The following is a 16,322-nucleotide window of genomic DNA, read 5'->3' on the forward strand; positions in this document are numbered from 1 at the left end:
TAATCATGAGACCAAAGCATCTGATAAGCAGTGTAAGTATTAAGTTGGTTTTCACACAAATGAGTAGAACCACGACAATCTTTGGCAGCTGCGTTCAAATTAGAAACAAATCACATGTTTGTCAGCTCTAATGATTAATTATTGGTTGTTGCTTCAAGTATCACAATCTGGAGAAGGTGCTACCCGCCTACCCTGATTATAAACCTCTTAATTAGCTGCCCACATCTCTGATTGGCTTGGCACTTCGTTGACCAATCACAGCTTGCTACATTAATGAAAGATATAGTGTGAAAAGAAGGAGCTGGGCGGGGCTGGAGGTGATGGTTGCTGGGTGACAGCAGTGATAAATAAGCTGACTACGGCTCTTGCCGGGGCGAGGATGTGACCCACGTTCTGAAGAGCATTACGGGATAGTCAGAGATGTCCAAGCGTATATGACATAAAAAGAAAGATTAAGAGACGGATGGACGTGGTCACTGCAGTTCTCCTCCACTCTGTCACGGTTGTACATCGTTCCCAGAGTGGTTGGTTATCAGGTCACTTGGTGTCTAAGCATTGAATCTCGGGGGGGAAGACACAATGTCAATGGCTGAATGAGTCTCTAGTGAGGTGATCAGTGCTGAGGTAGGACTGGTTTTATTGCTAGCTATGATTCACTACTCTACTATCCCCCCTCCTCTCTCTTGTCCTTTTATGCCACTGAAAACCAGCCAGTATGAAAGTATTTTAACCCCGTCACATAGCCAGTGCCTGCTGACATGTTCCTAATGAGATTCATCTGTGAAGGTGCCTCTGATTCACAGCACCGGCCGAGGTCGAAACTTTTCTTGAGGCTCTGTCTGTCCTAATAGAATGTAACCTTTATTCTCTTTGGTCCACCTCAGTTAACGTCTTTAACACTCAGGACCCTCCAGGATCGATGTCACTCTCACTGACAAATACATGGCTAACGGGTCAGCCGTCTGACCGAACGCACAAGAAGTCGACAGATTTCATCCTGCTTTGATTTCACCCTGGAAGAGAAAAATGACAAACTTGCAATTTTGTATTCTGTCAAGCCACACACTAAAAACTCTTTACCTTTGAAGTCCACCTTGTTGGATAAACGAGATCAGACTGCTGCAGTAAGCCAGGCAAAGGGTTACACCATAATTGCATCAATGAAGAGAGGCTGTTGGCATACTAGAGTCTATTGAAGTGAGTGGCTTGGCCTGTGCATGCACCCTACTCCACTTTAAAATCTCTGTGGGATCTGTATGAGTGCACCAGCTCTGTACTGCATCAGTTCTGTTTCACTGTTCAGCATATGCTAACAATGGCTGACATTACACCAGGAGATTAAAGGATGATGTGTGATAAGGAGAGGCAGAAATCTGAGGCTCACATTGAAGAATAAGTGTCAACAAATCCCATGAAAAGACTAAAACCAACAATGAGTGAGTCCGTCTTTAAGTACTTTCTGACTTCCCTAGCCTGTGGCCAAAAGCCACTGAAGACATAAACGGGTCACAAATACATACTTTCATTTTTGAAAAAAGGCAATCTGCCAAAAAAGCTGGGCATTGAGTTTTTAGCAAACGTAAATAGTGACATTACTGGGGACGATCTTCAACCACTAATAACTTTTTTTCTCCCCAGAAATGTGCAATGTAACCTTAGTAGTTCCTGCCTTGCTAAGCAGTGCTGCCAGCAAGCTCCGTAAAGCAACTGGTTAGTTTTACGTATAAGAGTAGAAAATGGTTCAGTTTAGTTTACTTTTAAAATTGAACCTATGGGCAGATTCTGCCTGAGAAGGCAAGCTCTGGAGAACAAAGTCCTTTCCACTGTATTTACAAGAGTCTGTTTGTGGAACACAAATAGACAGTCTTGTAGTCCTTCTCTCCCTTGTTCACACAAAACAACACACACCCAAACACACACACACACACACACACACACACACACACACACACACACACACACACAGGGGCCTCTTGCTTTCGAAAGCTCACTCATCCTTTTAATCGGTGTGGAATCCATCAAAGTGGGTCAAACTCCCTTCCCCATCTGCCCCGGCCAGATTTTAAATGCACGAGGGCTGATTAAAAAAAAGACCAAGAAAATAGGGCAAACGCCTCCAACACACACACGTATACACACCACTCAGGAGACCGGCTACAGGAATAGATAGCGATGGGAGGACGGTGTGTTTTGAGCGCGTGTTGGCGAGGGTGTTGCCGACATTTGTAAGCAATTACCGTGTGCCAGTGTAACAAATAAAAAGGTCAAGCACCTCGACTTCAATATGTCGGCCGAGTGTCAATTTGCCGCGTTTGTGCTGATTTGCATACGGCCACCTTTTGTTGTTCCATCAACCGTCCCTGAACACATGACACAGGGAGGGTGGGGCGTGGGAGGAGGGGAGTGTATGTGACAGGGCGCTGGGTAAGACAGCTGGGGGGATAAGCTTGCTCCCACAGCTGGGTGTATTACTGTGTGTGAGAGTGTATCTGCTCTATGTTTGAGTGACAGGAGAGCTTCTCTTGGTGTGACTTTGTCTGTCTAATTTTTGTTTGTTTCTTTGCACTCGCGCGTGTTTTCATTTATAATTACATGTTGCCGTGGAAACATCTGCGCACATGTTCAACGGCGCTATTCAAAATCAAAACAGAAACAGTCCCGCTAAATCAGGCAGACGCACGGCCTGCAACAGTGGAACAGCTCTCGCAAAGCTTCCACGTGTTTCGCTCCGGATCAACCTGCGCTGCCCTGGTGTCATGTGATGAGTGGAGTAACCACAGTCTGCTTTGACACATGTGCACAGATCATCAAAGGGGCGGGACACTGCGTTTAGCCTATCACCATGCTGCACAAATGGGGATTTCCAAGATTAAGTGTTGACATGCAGTAGATAGTGAGAGGTCACTAATACAGTAAGTTGAGCAAAGATGATAGGAAGTGCATTAAAATGTCAGCAGGGCTGCAACTCTCTCAATGAATATATTTTACTTTATCATTTATAGTGCGATTATCTTCCTTACTGATTAATATGTATGTTTTCTCAATTAGTCAATTTCATTTTTGGCGCAAAATTCCTCTATGTCCGAGTTAACATATTGTTTGTTTTGTTAAACTAGCAGTCCAAAACCCAAAGAAGACTAAAATAATACTCAATACATTTTTGCTTAAAATGTTGGTTAACTGATAGATAAATAGTTAACTAACCGATCATTTGTTTCAGCTCTAACTATTTCATCTCTAAAATATTTCAAAAACAGTCCAACATATACAATGATAGAAATCAGAGAAAAGCATTTGAGATGCTGGAACAAACAAACATTTGGCTTTTCTGCTTGATAAATTACTTGATAAACTTGTTGTTGATTTTCTGGACATCAACTAAACTTTTCACATCAGCTTTCTACAACAGCTCAAGGTCTAAGACCTACTTTAGAAACTACTTTACTGACAAAGGCAAGAAAATTCAGTTCCAGTCCATGAGAGAATAAACACTAAGATGGACTGTGTCCCCCGGGGATATACTGGAAGTTCACCATGACCAGCCACCTATGGGTGCAGAAGAAATAGGTGCTTATTTGTCATTCAAACTGCTGTCTGCTGTCACCTGATGAGTCATCCTGTCTGGCAGACTTTCCCTGCTCCATGAGCCTGATTGGGCTTGTGAAAGTGTTCAGGTGTGGGTGTGAGGGTGCGAGAGTGTGTGCAAGACTCAGCGCTGATTTAAGCATCTGAAGATGAATAAGAGGCGCTGTGCCAATCCTGCACTCAGCTTAAGTAGCGTACAACAGAAGTTCAATCCGAGCCTCGGTCTGAATGTCCCTGTGTGGAGGTAAGCGCCAGGCTAAACGAAAAGTAGCACTTTTTAATCAGCATGCGCAGCCATGTCATCCCTCTTTTCTGTCAAGCCCTGAATGCAAACCCTCAGTCAGACTGTCAGAAGGGAGAGCCAAACGAGGCGCGGCTTTAACGGTTTGATTAAGTGGGGTTGGCCTGTGCTTACAAACAGAGCGCTGAGGACAGATGCTCATAGACGAACCCGACCCCAAACAGCGGCTCTTTAGCCGAATTCCCCCCGCGGCCGTGCTGCCATAAACTTCCCAAATGCCAGTTTGCTGCAAAAGAGAGGATTACTTTGAAGGGGCGCAGTGAGAACCAGCTCATTTCCTTCCTCGCCACTTTAACAGCGGGCCAGAGAGATACTTTTCAACAAAAAGACTGGAGGGACGAGTAAAATGTTTCAGACAATCTGTCAGAAAGTTGACTGCCAACTTTGGAGTGACTTTGCCTTGGCATTGATTAGATTCGGTAGTCAGCAATACCTCATTCTTCTTATCTAATTTCTTTCAATTAACTATGAGCCTCTCGCAGTAATACTACCTTCTGCTAGAGGTGACAAGCTGCATGGACCAAGTGGAAAACAATGCATTTTAGACAGAGAGCGAGAGAGAGAGAGAGAGTCTTTAGGGCAAAGACACTGCAGCTGAAGAGACTAATCACATGCAGCGCTAATTTGACAACCAAGGACAAACTGGGCAACAATTATATCTCATTTTTCAGGTAGCTCAACCCTGACAAACAGTTCGGCAGGGTATTATTGGATGAACAATGGGATATTAAATACAAGGACATGGACAAAGCAACTAATAATCTAACAAAGGAAAGAGCCAGGGTTAAACTAAATCTGAATGCATTCTCTTTAAAGTGACTAAAAGTGGGAAATATCATTGACAGAAGTTGTGATTCCAACAAGCAACTGAATCTGAATCACAGCACTGGATTCTACATGTTTGAACATTTACACTCAACGTTTACACTCAGTGAGTTTATTTCTTTAAAGTTTAAACCCCAGAACTGCATTCGTCTCACCAGACAATCGTCCAAGGAGCAGAAACATTGTGTAATCTGTTTCTCGAACCAGAACAACTCTATGAAGTGTTGCTTGATAAAGACATTACATGGACTTTTCCTGTTTTTCTAATGGCTAGCTGGGGCACACAACATATGTCTTGGACTTTATAAAGGCTTTACATATGAGCAGTCATGGTAATACTATGAGCATAAGAGACTCATGGCTAAGACTCTGCTAATATGGTCCAGTGGCTTCACACACTGCCAGCTAACCTCTGCTCCAATGGGAATAAACTCACTGGATGTCACTCGAACACTAGCAAATACACAAAAGGCAGTGATGGAGGCATACACACCATAATACACCAATACTTGCCTCAATCCACCCTGACACCTTGTCATAATGCAGAAATAGCATGTTAAAGGGGCTGATGTTTGTTATCACAAGTTTCAAACTGTTTCTATTGCAATGTCAGTCTGTCAGTCCACCACGTTAGTCCAGACTAAAATATCTCAGCAATTTGTTCAGACATCCATGATCCCCAGAGGATGAATCCAACTGACTTTGGTGATCCCCTGACTTTTCCTCTACTGCCATCATGAGGTTGACATTCGTGGTTTTGAGTGAACTGTCTCGGAAACCACTGGATGAATTTGCCATGAAATCTGGTACAGACATTCATAAAAAATGTAATAACTTTGGGAATCCTTTATCTTTTCCTCTAGTGCCGCCATCAGGTCCACATTTTAATTGGGCCAATACTTTATGACAAAATACCTGCAAAATTAATGATATTCCCATCACTTTGTGTTTAGTGCTAATCACCAAATGTTACCATGCTAACACGCTAAAATAAGACCGTGAACTCGGCATTATACCTGCTAAATATCAGCATTGTCACAATGAACATGTTAGCATAACGTTAGGTCAAAGCACCTCTGTGCCTGAACTAGCCTCACATAGCTGCTAGCATGGTTTTAGTCTTGTTTTTACTTTATCTCAGTCAATTTCTAGGCTTCCTTGTTTATCACGAAACTGCAGGTTAGCAGAGACGGTAGCACTATTTTAGTGTCCTCGTGTCCAGGCTTCATGCTGACGTGCAACCTCTGTTGCCTCTAAATGTCATTCAGGAGATATCGGATGAGAGTCGGAGCAAGATACAGAGACTGTAGACACAGCTGTGTGGCGGACTAGCAAGCACCCAAACTAAGCAAACTCTGACACTTCTGGGTACATGTTTGCAGAGCCTGGCGCTGAATACTAAAAGAACTGAAGAACTTCATCACCCTGATGGGGCCACTGAGGCTTCAAACGGCACCTACTTTGCAACTGAATTCAATTTGTCCCAGCTGATTTATAATTGCAAACTAGGAAGGGCAATCTGATAGAATGAATATCATTAGGAGTTGGTAAACAATCTGACAGGAACTGTGTTCAAAATGGCTGTACTGAGAAAGTACTAAGATTTGGCATGACCCAATGCAGTGGTGCATGCTTTTACCTCACCAAGCATGATAGATCTCATGTCACCTCAAGGGTGGAAGAAAATGAGTTGTGATTTATGTGTATTAAAGCAGCCCTATACTGGCTTTTCCCTACAATTCCTTATTTATGGGGATTTCCTGGGACTGTGATCTGTGAACTAAGATGCCTTTGATTTTGCGATATGAGAGGAGCTTCTTCCAACAGGTACGAGCCCTCGGGGAGTCTTCACTAATGATTTGACATGAAAAGGCAAAGTGAGGTTTATGACGCCCCAGACAAACACTGAAGGGGAAAATCTCCAAATGCAAAAGTCACTGTGGCTCTGCAGTTAGAGGGCAGATGAACATGATATTGGATGAAGTGATTTCAGAGGCAGAGATAATGATACTGTGCCTTATTGGGCTTTTGCAGCCCCTAGCTTTTTACTGTTTACTGCTAAAATAAGGAGTCATCTACAATATCACCTCACTGGCTAAACAAATGTGAAAAAAAAGGACTTAAACTTGCCAGCAGGGATGAGACACTCAGCTCTGTTGCTGGCCCAGATTGTGATTATGATGAGGCAGGTGTATTTCTACATAAACATCTCATCTAAAACTGAGCCCCCATCAGCACTTCAGCTCACTCGAAAAGCAACCCACAAACCACTCATCTTCAGTAAAGCAGCGGCTTCTGAAATCACGCAGACTGCACCTGGATGCAGAAATTCAACCATCATCACCCCCCCCCCCCCTCTTTCATATTGCAAAGGCAGCCAGCAGGTTCCATGAAGACTGAAACATTTCCTTCCCTTCTTCTGTCCACCCACAGTAAAAACAGAAAGTGCTGGCTTGGTTACAAGAGTCATGTGGAACACACTCGATCAATATCCTCTGACACCGCTTCATTGCCATGCATGAGCTCTGGGCAGAGCTGAAATATGCATGGGTAGCCTACAGTAATCAATGTAGGGCACTGTGCACATGTGCCCTTATTTCTCTTTATAATAAAACTAGAGCAGAATTCAAATATAGATATACAGGGGGTGAGATACAGTGGGCTGAGCATGAATAATTGAACAACATTATACAGTTGCTAGATGAAGATGAACTTCTGAAATACTAGTTTCTCACGATTTCACGCTCAGATGTTTTATTCAATTAGCTGAAGTGTGAAGCCATTGAAATTCTTTTGCGATATTCTTTTTGTATTCTTCCTTTTAAGATCTGAAAGTGGGATTATATAAAAACTCCCTTATGTTATTTCTTTATGGACTCTGTGATGACTGAGTGCACACACACAACTCCTGAACATTCACTTTACTACACTTATTTATGGCTACATCTCTTTGTATCCACCTAAAATGCAAACCAGTAGTGCACTGCGCTGCAAATCTAATGCAAAGTCGCAGAAAATTCGGATTGAGCTATTAGCTGTAATGGGAGTCTGAGGAGTCAGTCTCCACCTGCAAGTAGGAAACACCCAACACTCACTGCTCTGCAAATATGCCACAATAAAAGCCACAAAGCATCTTTTTTTTTTCCAAAACAGCAAAGAAAACACAAGCAGCATTAAAAGAAGAAGCAGCTGACATCTGAGTGATGATGCACAGACGGTGAGAGACTAAAAAGACTAAAGCCACGCAGTTAACTTGCCTGGAATGTGTAAAACCTCGTCCCATTCGGTGGGTGCACCTTGGGGGAGTTGGTCCCCGTACTCATGTCTGAGAAAATCATAATCCCTTTGATGGGCAAACAATCCAGCCAAACGTGGTGTGCTTCACGGGAAAAACGATCCAAGGCGAGCACTCGGATCAGCCCCTGACCCGACGCTGCGCTCCCGGCATCAGATGGTGGAGAGCTCCGGTATGATGCGCAACGCCCCGAGAGAAAGAAAAACCGTGATAGCAAAAGTGAAAACAAGGCAACTCTCTGGTCTTTCTTTCACGTCCCTGCTCGCATGCAGATGGCTATACTGCGTGTCCCTCTAGCGATTTGCCTGGAGAGTAAAACCCGCGGAGAGACAGCGGCTCCATGCTCTCCCGACGCCCGCTGCACGCAGCTCTGCCAGCGGCTCGGATGGGGCCGTCTGTGCGCGGATTATCGCCTCCCTCCTCCTCTGGCTTCACCAATAATCAGTCAGAGCATCACCGCACGGCTCAGCCAACAACACACTGGGTGCCTGGGCAGCAGAGACACACGTTCGCTCTGTTTTTACACTGTAAAAATGTTATTACGTTCAAAAAAAGAAGTAATTTCATGTTCTTTCTTCAAACGGATGAAAACGAAGCATGTGTCAGGAGAGTGGGATTATTCTGGGGTTTTGTTTTTTGGTTTGTTTTAATTTCAAGCTTCAGTGTGCTAAAAATGAGATATGAAAACTCAAATAAATGACAACAAATATGTATACATGTGACATTAAAATGATTAAAACATATATTTAGAACAATATTTGCCTTGGAAACACACCAATAGTACTAAAAAAAAGATTTAGATTTAGATTTTATTTTGCAGTGTAGCTTCATATTGATTGGAGGAGGAGACGGATGCTTGAATTCCCCAACTGTGGCAAGGTTGACGGAGTGAATATCAGTTACAGAATGAAAGTTTATATCTATATATATATATATAGTTGTGGTTCAGTCGGTGTCATCCAATGGTGTCTGGGTGTCTGGTTGTCTGTGCGAAGTCACGAAAGCACCCAGTAAAAGTTTTAGCATTTGTCTTAAAGTTGTTTGTCTTGGAACCAAATTCATTCAATTAACACGCACAGTCTCTTCGATCACTCTGAGGTGTCATTTCTGAGTGTGAGCGACACGAATTCAACAATGTACTTCATTATATTTTCATGTAATCATCTCTGAGCCTGAGAAGCACAGCGACGTCTTCTTTCCACCAGCAAATCTCAGGCCACCTTCCATTATCGAGCTGTCTCTGAAACATTTCCACCCCTCTCGCCAGGCTCTTGCTTTAGAAGCATTTCCACAGACCTGTCATGTTCCCATGCAGTAGGCCTATATTGATTTTTTTTTTTTTTTGCTCTCTATGAAATAGAACTGCTTCAACCATTTTAAGACAAGCTCATTGACTAGATGCAGTTTTATATGAAGAAAAGCACTTCCATTTGAGCAGACTTCCAACCAGGAGTGACGTGTCTCCGCTTTTCATCCAAGTTTCTCTCATCAAGTGGCCTTTTCATGAGAGTAATCCACATTTGCTGAATGGTTTTAATCAAATTCTCTGTCCAAGCTACCAAGAGCCATCTGTAAAAAAACCACCCCAAAAAACGTATAAATGAAATGATTGTCTTTGTTCCACTGAGCTGCGTGTCAACATTTAAGTTAACATGTTGTACCTTGTTGAGGTGGACCGTGATAATTGGATCAAAAAGCAAAGTATTTAGCCTTTATTCAGATATCAAATCTAGTTTAGTCACGATACGGACGACCCAAGCCGTTCATGCTCTGGCCTGATTTTGTGTTGTTAGACACAGCTCAGTGGGCTTGATTAAGCTGAGCGGGTTGAACTCACTGTTAGCCTCGCCACTCTTCGGAGGGATTTGGTTCTGGGAGACTTCAAAGTATTTGCTCTTGACATAGCAGGTTAACAGCAGTTCCAGCTGTGGAGCAGCAGATCCCATTAACCAGACTGAGCTGAGGTTGCACTCCTGACCCGGGAATATGACCCAAAAGTAATTCAGACTGCTCCTCAAGATCACCCTCAACACTGTACTCTAATACCAGATAATCACTGTGGGCTTAACCCTACATACATAAGATCCCAGCTAAGACCCCAGGAATAATAATTAGTCCTAATTAAAGGAAATTAAGTGTTTTTTCCCCTTTAAAGGATATTCTGGGGGAGTTTTTCCTTATCCAAATCGGGGGTCTAAGGATAGAGGATGTCGTATGCTGTACAGATTGTAAAACCCCTTGAGGCAAATTTGTCATATTGGGCTATATAAATAAAATTGACTTGGCTTGAAAGTGTCAAAAATGTTCTTTCCTTTTTTCCTGTCACTTCAGAGAAATGCATGCTGGGAACTGAATCGCGACCCCTCGATTTACCCAGAAGGGTGCCAGTAGGGAGCTGGGCAGAGACGCTCCAGATGGGGTCTAAAGTCCAGGCATCTGATTGGCTGATGAGTGGGTAAGGTTAAGGTTAGCCACTTTGGTTTGACAATAAGCTTTTGTCAACAATCCGACTGTATATCTACTTATTTTTACATCCATTACCAACATTTCTTAAATTCTTCCCGTCTATAATTTGTATACTATGGTATGGTTTAGGGTAGGCTGTCCTCTATGGGACATCCTATGGCACTGAACTTAAATCGAGAGGTGCAAAATTGTCCAATATGGATGTGATTCGTACTGTAGGATACTGGGCTCACCATGTTCACTGTGGTAGATTGCATAACTCCAAGTGAGTCTGATAATTGATTTTTTTCATACCATTCAGAAGAGAATAGAAACAAATGGCTGCCTGGAACGGTAAGAAGAATACACTAACAAAATGGAGCTAAGACTTTGCAAAAACACTGCTTTGTTCCTTAAAATCAACCAATGCTGCCCAGGTGTTCAATTTTAAAAGACTTGCAGTGATAATGATGCTCAGTTTACAAAAGAAAATGGCAATAGTATAGCAAATTGGAGGTGTAGTCAGGGATTATTTTAGAAAAGTACAAGTTTCAGAGGACTAAAAGGACCCATGCTTTAGCCTTTCTACTCTGAATAGGAGACACTCCGTTTACATTTTCTGCTGCCATGTGTCATTTCACTTGTAACGAGCTGTGCCTAACCTGCTGCATCAGGACTGTGGACGTGCAGGATCTTTGCCATCAGGGCCTACTAAGCCCTCCTGCACATCAGCCACATAAAGGGACTTGTCTGTGTGCTGCAGTGCACTGGACTCTGACGTCATTGTACAGATGTGCAGTAGGCATGGCTTAGCGCTTCTAAGTGCTCATTGGCTGGAGCCGGTTTTTTCTCCTGCTCTGATCGACACCGCTCTTTGTCTTTCAGCATTTCCAAAGCATCACAGATGGAAAATTATATCTGAGTCGAGAGACCAATACTGTTGAAGAATGATTCTAAATTGAATAATTAAAACAGGTTTTTTGTATTGTGCTAATCAAACAGTTAATAGAATTTTTGATCAAAGTCGGGTATTTAAAAAATTATATTTCTAATCAATATTTCATCAAAGTGCTTATTCGCATCAGCCCCGCTGAGGCAGTTTGCGCAAACGCAGAGGCTATGTTCATTAAACCAACACCTGAGCGAGTGTGTGTGCATCTGCGCTCCCTGCAGTTCTGCACGTCTCCTCAAATGCATCCCTCTCTCCGTCTAAATCCCTTAAGAAGAAAAACACACACAGTCCCCTTTCATCAATCAAAGGGCTCAAACAAATTGATTTTTGGTTTGAAAGCCTGTGTTTGAGTCCGCTGTCCTAATCTATGAGGCCAGCTACAGCCTTTGACAGATATATCAGATAGGAGCAAAGATGACACATAACATGGGGAAGTATCTGGGTTTTTCTGCGGAGCAAGGCTAATATGCATTTAGGTATAGGAATGTGTGATGCTGCTTTGAGAGGTCTTGTTAAGGACAGCTAAGAAATCCTCATTAAACCGAAAACACATGAAACACTTGACCCGTAGCAATAATAGTGGGAGTGTGAGGCCACCCATGATGACTACAGGGGCTGTGCTAACCTGCGGATATGTATGTAAATCTCATTTACTCTGCACGTGTGTGTGTGTGTGTGTGTGTGTGTGTGTACTGTCTCTAACACACATTGTAAGCTTGTGACGGAGCATTTCGCTGCAAGCCTATTTGCTCAAACAACCACTTAAACTGCAAATGAGCTGCAAACAAGGAATAGAAAAGAGTGCCATTTTGTGCATACGTAATGAGGATTTGGCTACTGCAACTTCATCTTGCAAGACGCTGTGAGGAAGCTCAACCAGGGTAAGAAAATGAGAGACGGACCAGCATTAATGAAAGTGGCAGACTTTTGTAGCTTTGAATAAATTCTCGTGTGAAAAATGCAAATCGTACTGCACCAACATAACCAGGTCTTTTTTATTTTTTAGAGGCGAACACATCAGAAAAGTCAAATTAATTAGTTACATGAATACTTATATATACACAATCTCCCAGCAGGGACAAATGAGATGGCAGAAAGCAATTATTCTGAGAATGAGAGTCATGAGAGTCTGTGCTGACATGCAGAGCAAAAATTCATATGTGAAATCCAAACTGTCAAAAGGGATGAAGCTGGAGGGAAATATGGCAATTTATTTAAAAACAAACCTTATGTAAGATGACAGTGTTGTCTTGAATGCCCCTCAGCCTTAAATTTAAATGGTTATGCTCATCCAAATGCTAAAATAACCTTTCATGGAACTAGGGCTGCAACTAATGATTATTTTAATCACCAATTAATCTGTCAATTATTTCCGATTAATCATTTAGTCTATAAAATGTCAGAAAATAGTGAAAAATGCCAATTACAAGCAAACACAAAAGCCAAACACATTTGATTTATAATGATATACAGTAAAATAGAGAAAAGCAGCAAACCATATTTTCTGTCAACCACTCGAATAATTGACCAAATGTTTCAGCGCTACATGAAACCACTTGTCATGTAAAACCATAGGCAATATTGCAGAGTCATAGTTTAGGTCAGGTGTTCGCTAATTCAGACAGCCATGCGAGCCACTTTGTGATGCTGTACTTAGGCACAGCAGTGCTTTGAGCTAAATGCTAACATAAGCACGCACACCTGCTCACAATGACTATGCTAGCGTGCTGATGTTTAGCAAGTATAATGTTTATCATGTTCACCATCTTGGTGTAGCAGTAGCATGCTAAAATTTGATCATTAGCATTAAACACAGCTGGGGAATTTGGTCATAAACCAAAGTACGGTGGGAGATGAAAAGTCAGGGGATCACCAAAGTCATTTGGACATGAATCTGGTAGATGTTGAGATACCGACCAACAGTGCCATCCCTACAGCCATCCTGCTAGCATGGCTAAGAATGCCCATTCAGTTCCTCTAGCCCAAAGTTTTGGGTAATTTCTTCAAAGTTTTGTTCAACTAAAAGTTTCAAATCAAAACACATTTGATTTACAATCATTTAAAACAGATGAAAATGTTTAAAAGCATTAAACGATTACTCAGTTTTAGCACTAAGTGGAACCTCTAATCACACGAAATAATAGGTGATATTGCAATATTCACAGAGCATGTTTTTATGACATGGGTCATGAAATGCACTAAAAAGAGATCAATAACATACAGCAGATAATAACAGTGATTTAATGACACTGCTGTCATTTCAAGCTTTCACAAGCTGGCGTTGCTGTAAATAGCACAGCTACAGAAGCAACACCTCCCTGCTTTGGCTCCTCGCCGAGGTGCACATTTGATATGCAGCACATGATAAATCACTGTGGGATGGAGGATTGGGGACACTCGGGGAAGATGGTGGCATGTTAGAATTAGCATACTCTGTTGTCAACGTGCCTGGCACAAAGTGCCAAACACACACTGTTAACAAGCTGACTAGAGACAGGGCCTTTTAAGGCGCTGAAGCTGTGTGTTGTCATGTACTGTAGTACCTACTGTATTATAGGGCTCCCCAAAGAACTCAACTGTCAGCGGATGCAAGTGGCAAGTCTGCACTCATCCTCTGGGTGTGGAGTCAGATTACAGACAGAGACAAGGATATATGAGTATCAAGAATAGGCTTCACTGCATCTCCAAATGCTGTGAAGAAATAGGACGTTTTTCAGAACAAATCAACGTTTTTCGCTCTTCAGATTCAGTTCAGACTCTTCCCCTTGTCTTTCCCTGCTGCCATACTCTGAACCAAATTCCACCAGCTGTTATTAGCATAAAGAATATGATTTCAAACTGTTTGTGGCTTTTTTTTCTCCCACAAATGAATCCCATAAATTCTGTAACTGCTTCATCCTTATAATCAGAACACAAATTTCTTGAAGTACTCTCAAACAATTGAGCTTTTGATTGCTGTTGCCTTTGAGTGTTTTTAGATTGCTTTCACAATTTGAAGGCTGCATCCAATGCTGCCCAAACAACAAGTGTCTTGACTGGCTTGTTTTAATATCTGCCGGCTATAGGATCTTGCAAGATTACCAAGTAACACTCCCACTAGATCTGCAGGTGTCAGTAAAGGTCGTGGGTCTCTCCCTGCACGGAGGCTTCTTGGAAAATGAAGGTCTGAGGTGGAGCAGCAGCGGAGGCATATTGATCGCGTCAACAGTCATGTGTGGGCAGACAGCCTTAATGGACGTTTCCCCGGCCCTGTCACCGCTGAAACATTAGAGAGCTATTGTCAAGGGTACAGTATGAGTGAATATGTGTGTGTGTGTGTGTGTGTGTGGAACCTCAACCAGTCGATAAGATGCGACTCAAGGAACAAAATGCTGGTGGAGAGAAGAAAAAAAAAAAAGGAGGGAAGGTTTTCAGCAGACCTTTTAAGAGAAAAGCTGCTGGGACAAAAGTCTTGCCTGATAATTGTATTTTTTAGTAATTTAAAATGATAATTAACTGCATATATGTGATTTTGGAGGTATATTTACATCTATTAATGTGTTGCTTGTTGTCTGATGCTATGCTCATGTAGGCATGTGCATAAGGAAAAATGCTCTGCCCTGAGGCTATAGAGTGCACGGTGCTGTATATACAGTGGGAGAATAAGGTGGCAGAACAGGAGGTGGATGCTGGCATGGTTATGGAGAGAAGTAGAGCTTTTGCTGTTTGCTGCATATGCAGATTCATGAAAGCACGGTTCAGCAACTGAACTTAATGTCTATAAACACACACACACACAAACACAAAAGGTGCACTAAAGACCTCGTACATCAGCGGCTTCAAATAGCAGTAGCACACTAAGGTAGGAGTTTCAATTTAGTGGTAATCACTGGAATTTGCATAGCTGCATGCTCATCTGTGTCCAAATGCAGACAGGAAGTGATGCTTTATTTCTTGTAACGCAACAAGGAAAGCTAGCAAACGATGCAGGTTTCAAATAAAAGGAAAATCAGCTTTGCCAATGTTTTATAACTGTAACTCTATTGCCAGTTTTTTTCCATTTTAAGGTGTTAGATAAAGATCTTGAATGCAACTTTAAAGCAAACACACATATCCCTTTATCTTCCCATTTTAAGTCGCTCTCCAACACTCATCTTTCACGTTCCAGTCCTCTGAGTCTGTTGCCTTTTGTCTTATGTGGTCATTTTAAAGTCTTTTCATGCTGTGCGATTTATTCCAAGCAATAGGCAGATGATGAAATCCGAGGGACCGCTACATTTTCCATTTTTGATCTGCATGGTTTCAAAGCAGGTTGTGTAAGACATCCAGCACCACATGTAATAAAAAAAACAAGAGGAGATTGATACATGTTAGTTTCTGAGGTCTATAACTCGTGGTGCTGCTTGCCACCCTCTGGGAAATTCCAAGTCCTCTTAACAGTCAAGTTGTTTACACCAAAGCTGTGCAGGAAGCTGAAACAGCCTTTGACATTTTTACCCTTGGAAGGGTGAGATAAAGACAGCCTTTTGATGAGGCCAAAAAACCCTGTAAAGGAGCAGCAGGAAATGGAGCTCTTCTCAGCTCTCGAGTGCAGGAAGGACTTGAGGTTTCACCCTTGTGGTTGACTGACCTCTTGATCCCACTTCCATTATTCCTGACAGAGGACACCAAAGTAGAGCCTACTGTCTTGACTATGGACATTGCCGTTTTCTTCCACTCCTCAGGTCTCTCAGCCCCCTTCAATGCTCTACTGTACCTTGTCATGCATGGGGCCCTATTTTTATGGAGAATTCAAGTAACAGGGGTAACATTTATCATCCTTGACACTATGGATACATTGAATGCTTCGCGAATATGGAAAATTCAGGAAGTAGGATCAACTGTAAGTTATTTCCCACAAACGTCTTTTTAATTATCACCAAAATGAATGTGGGAAGGAT

The 16,322-nt window shown here is 42.4% G+C and overlaps 1 protein-coding gene across 6 annotated transcripts in view; it reads right to left on the minus strand.

Moving 5' to 3' along the window:
* ppfia2 (PTPRF interacting protein alpha 2) overlaps positions 1 to 16,322 on the minus strand; it is a 130,740-nt gene that overhangs the window by 75,925 nt on the left and 38,493 nt on the right. For 3 of the 6 annotated variants that reach the window (XM_070929276.1, XM_070929275.1, XM_070929274.1), the window contains exon 3: positions 15,903 to 15,927. The exons of 1 other annotated variant lie outside the window; for it this stretch is intronic. In XM_070929276.1, coding sequence (XP_070785377.1) covers positions 15,903 to 15,927 — 25 coding nt within the window. Of the gene's footprint in view, positions 1 to 7,968; positions 8,050 to 15,902; positions 15,928 to 16,322 lie in introns of those variants that run through there. 2 more of the 6 variants (XM_070929279.1, XM_070929278.1) reach the window with 1 other exon arrangement.

The sequence above is a fragment of the Enoplosus armatus genome, chromosome 22 (genome assembly GCF_043641665.1).
Source record: "Enoplosus armatus isolate fEnoArm2 chromosome 22, fEnoArm2.hap1, whole genome shotgun sequence".
Classification (NCBI taxonomy): Eukaryota; Metazoa; Chordata; class Actinopteri; order Centrarchiformes; family Enoplosidae; genus Enoplosus; species Enoplosus armatus.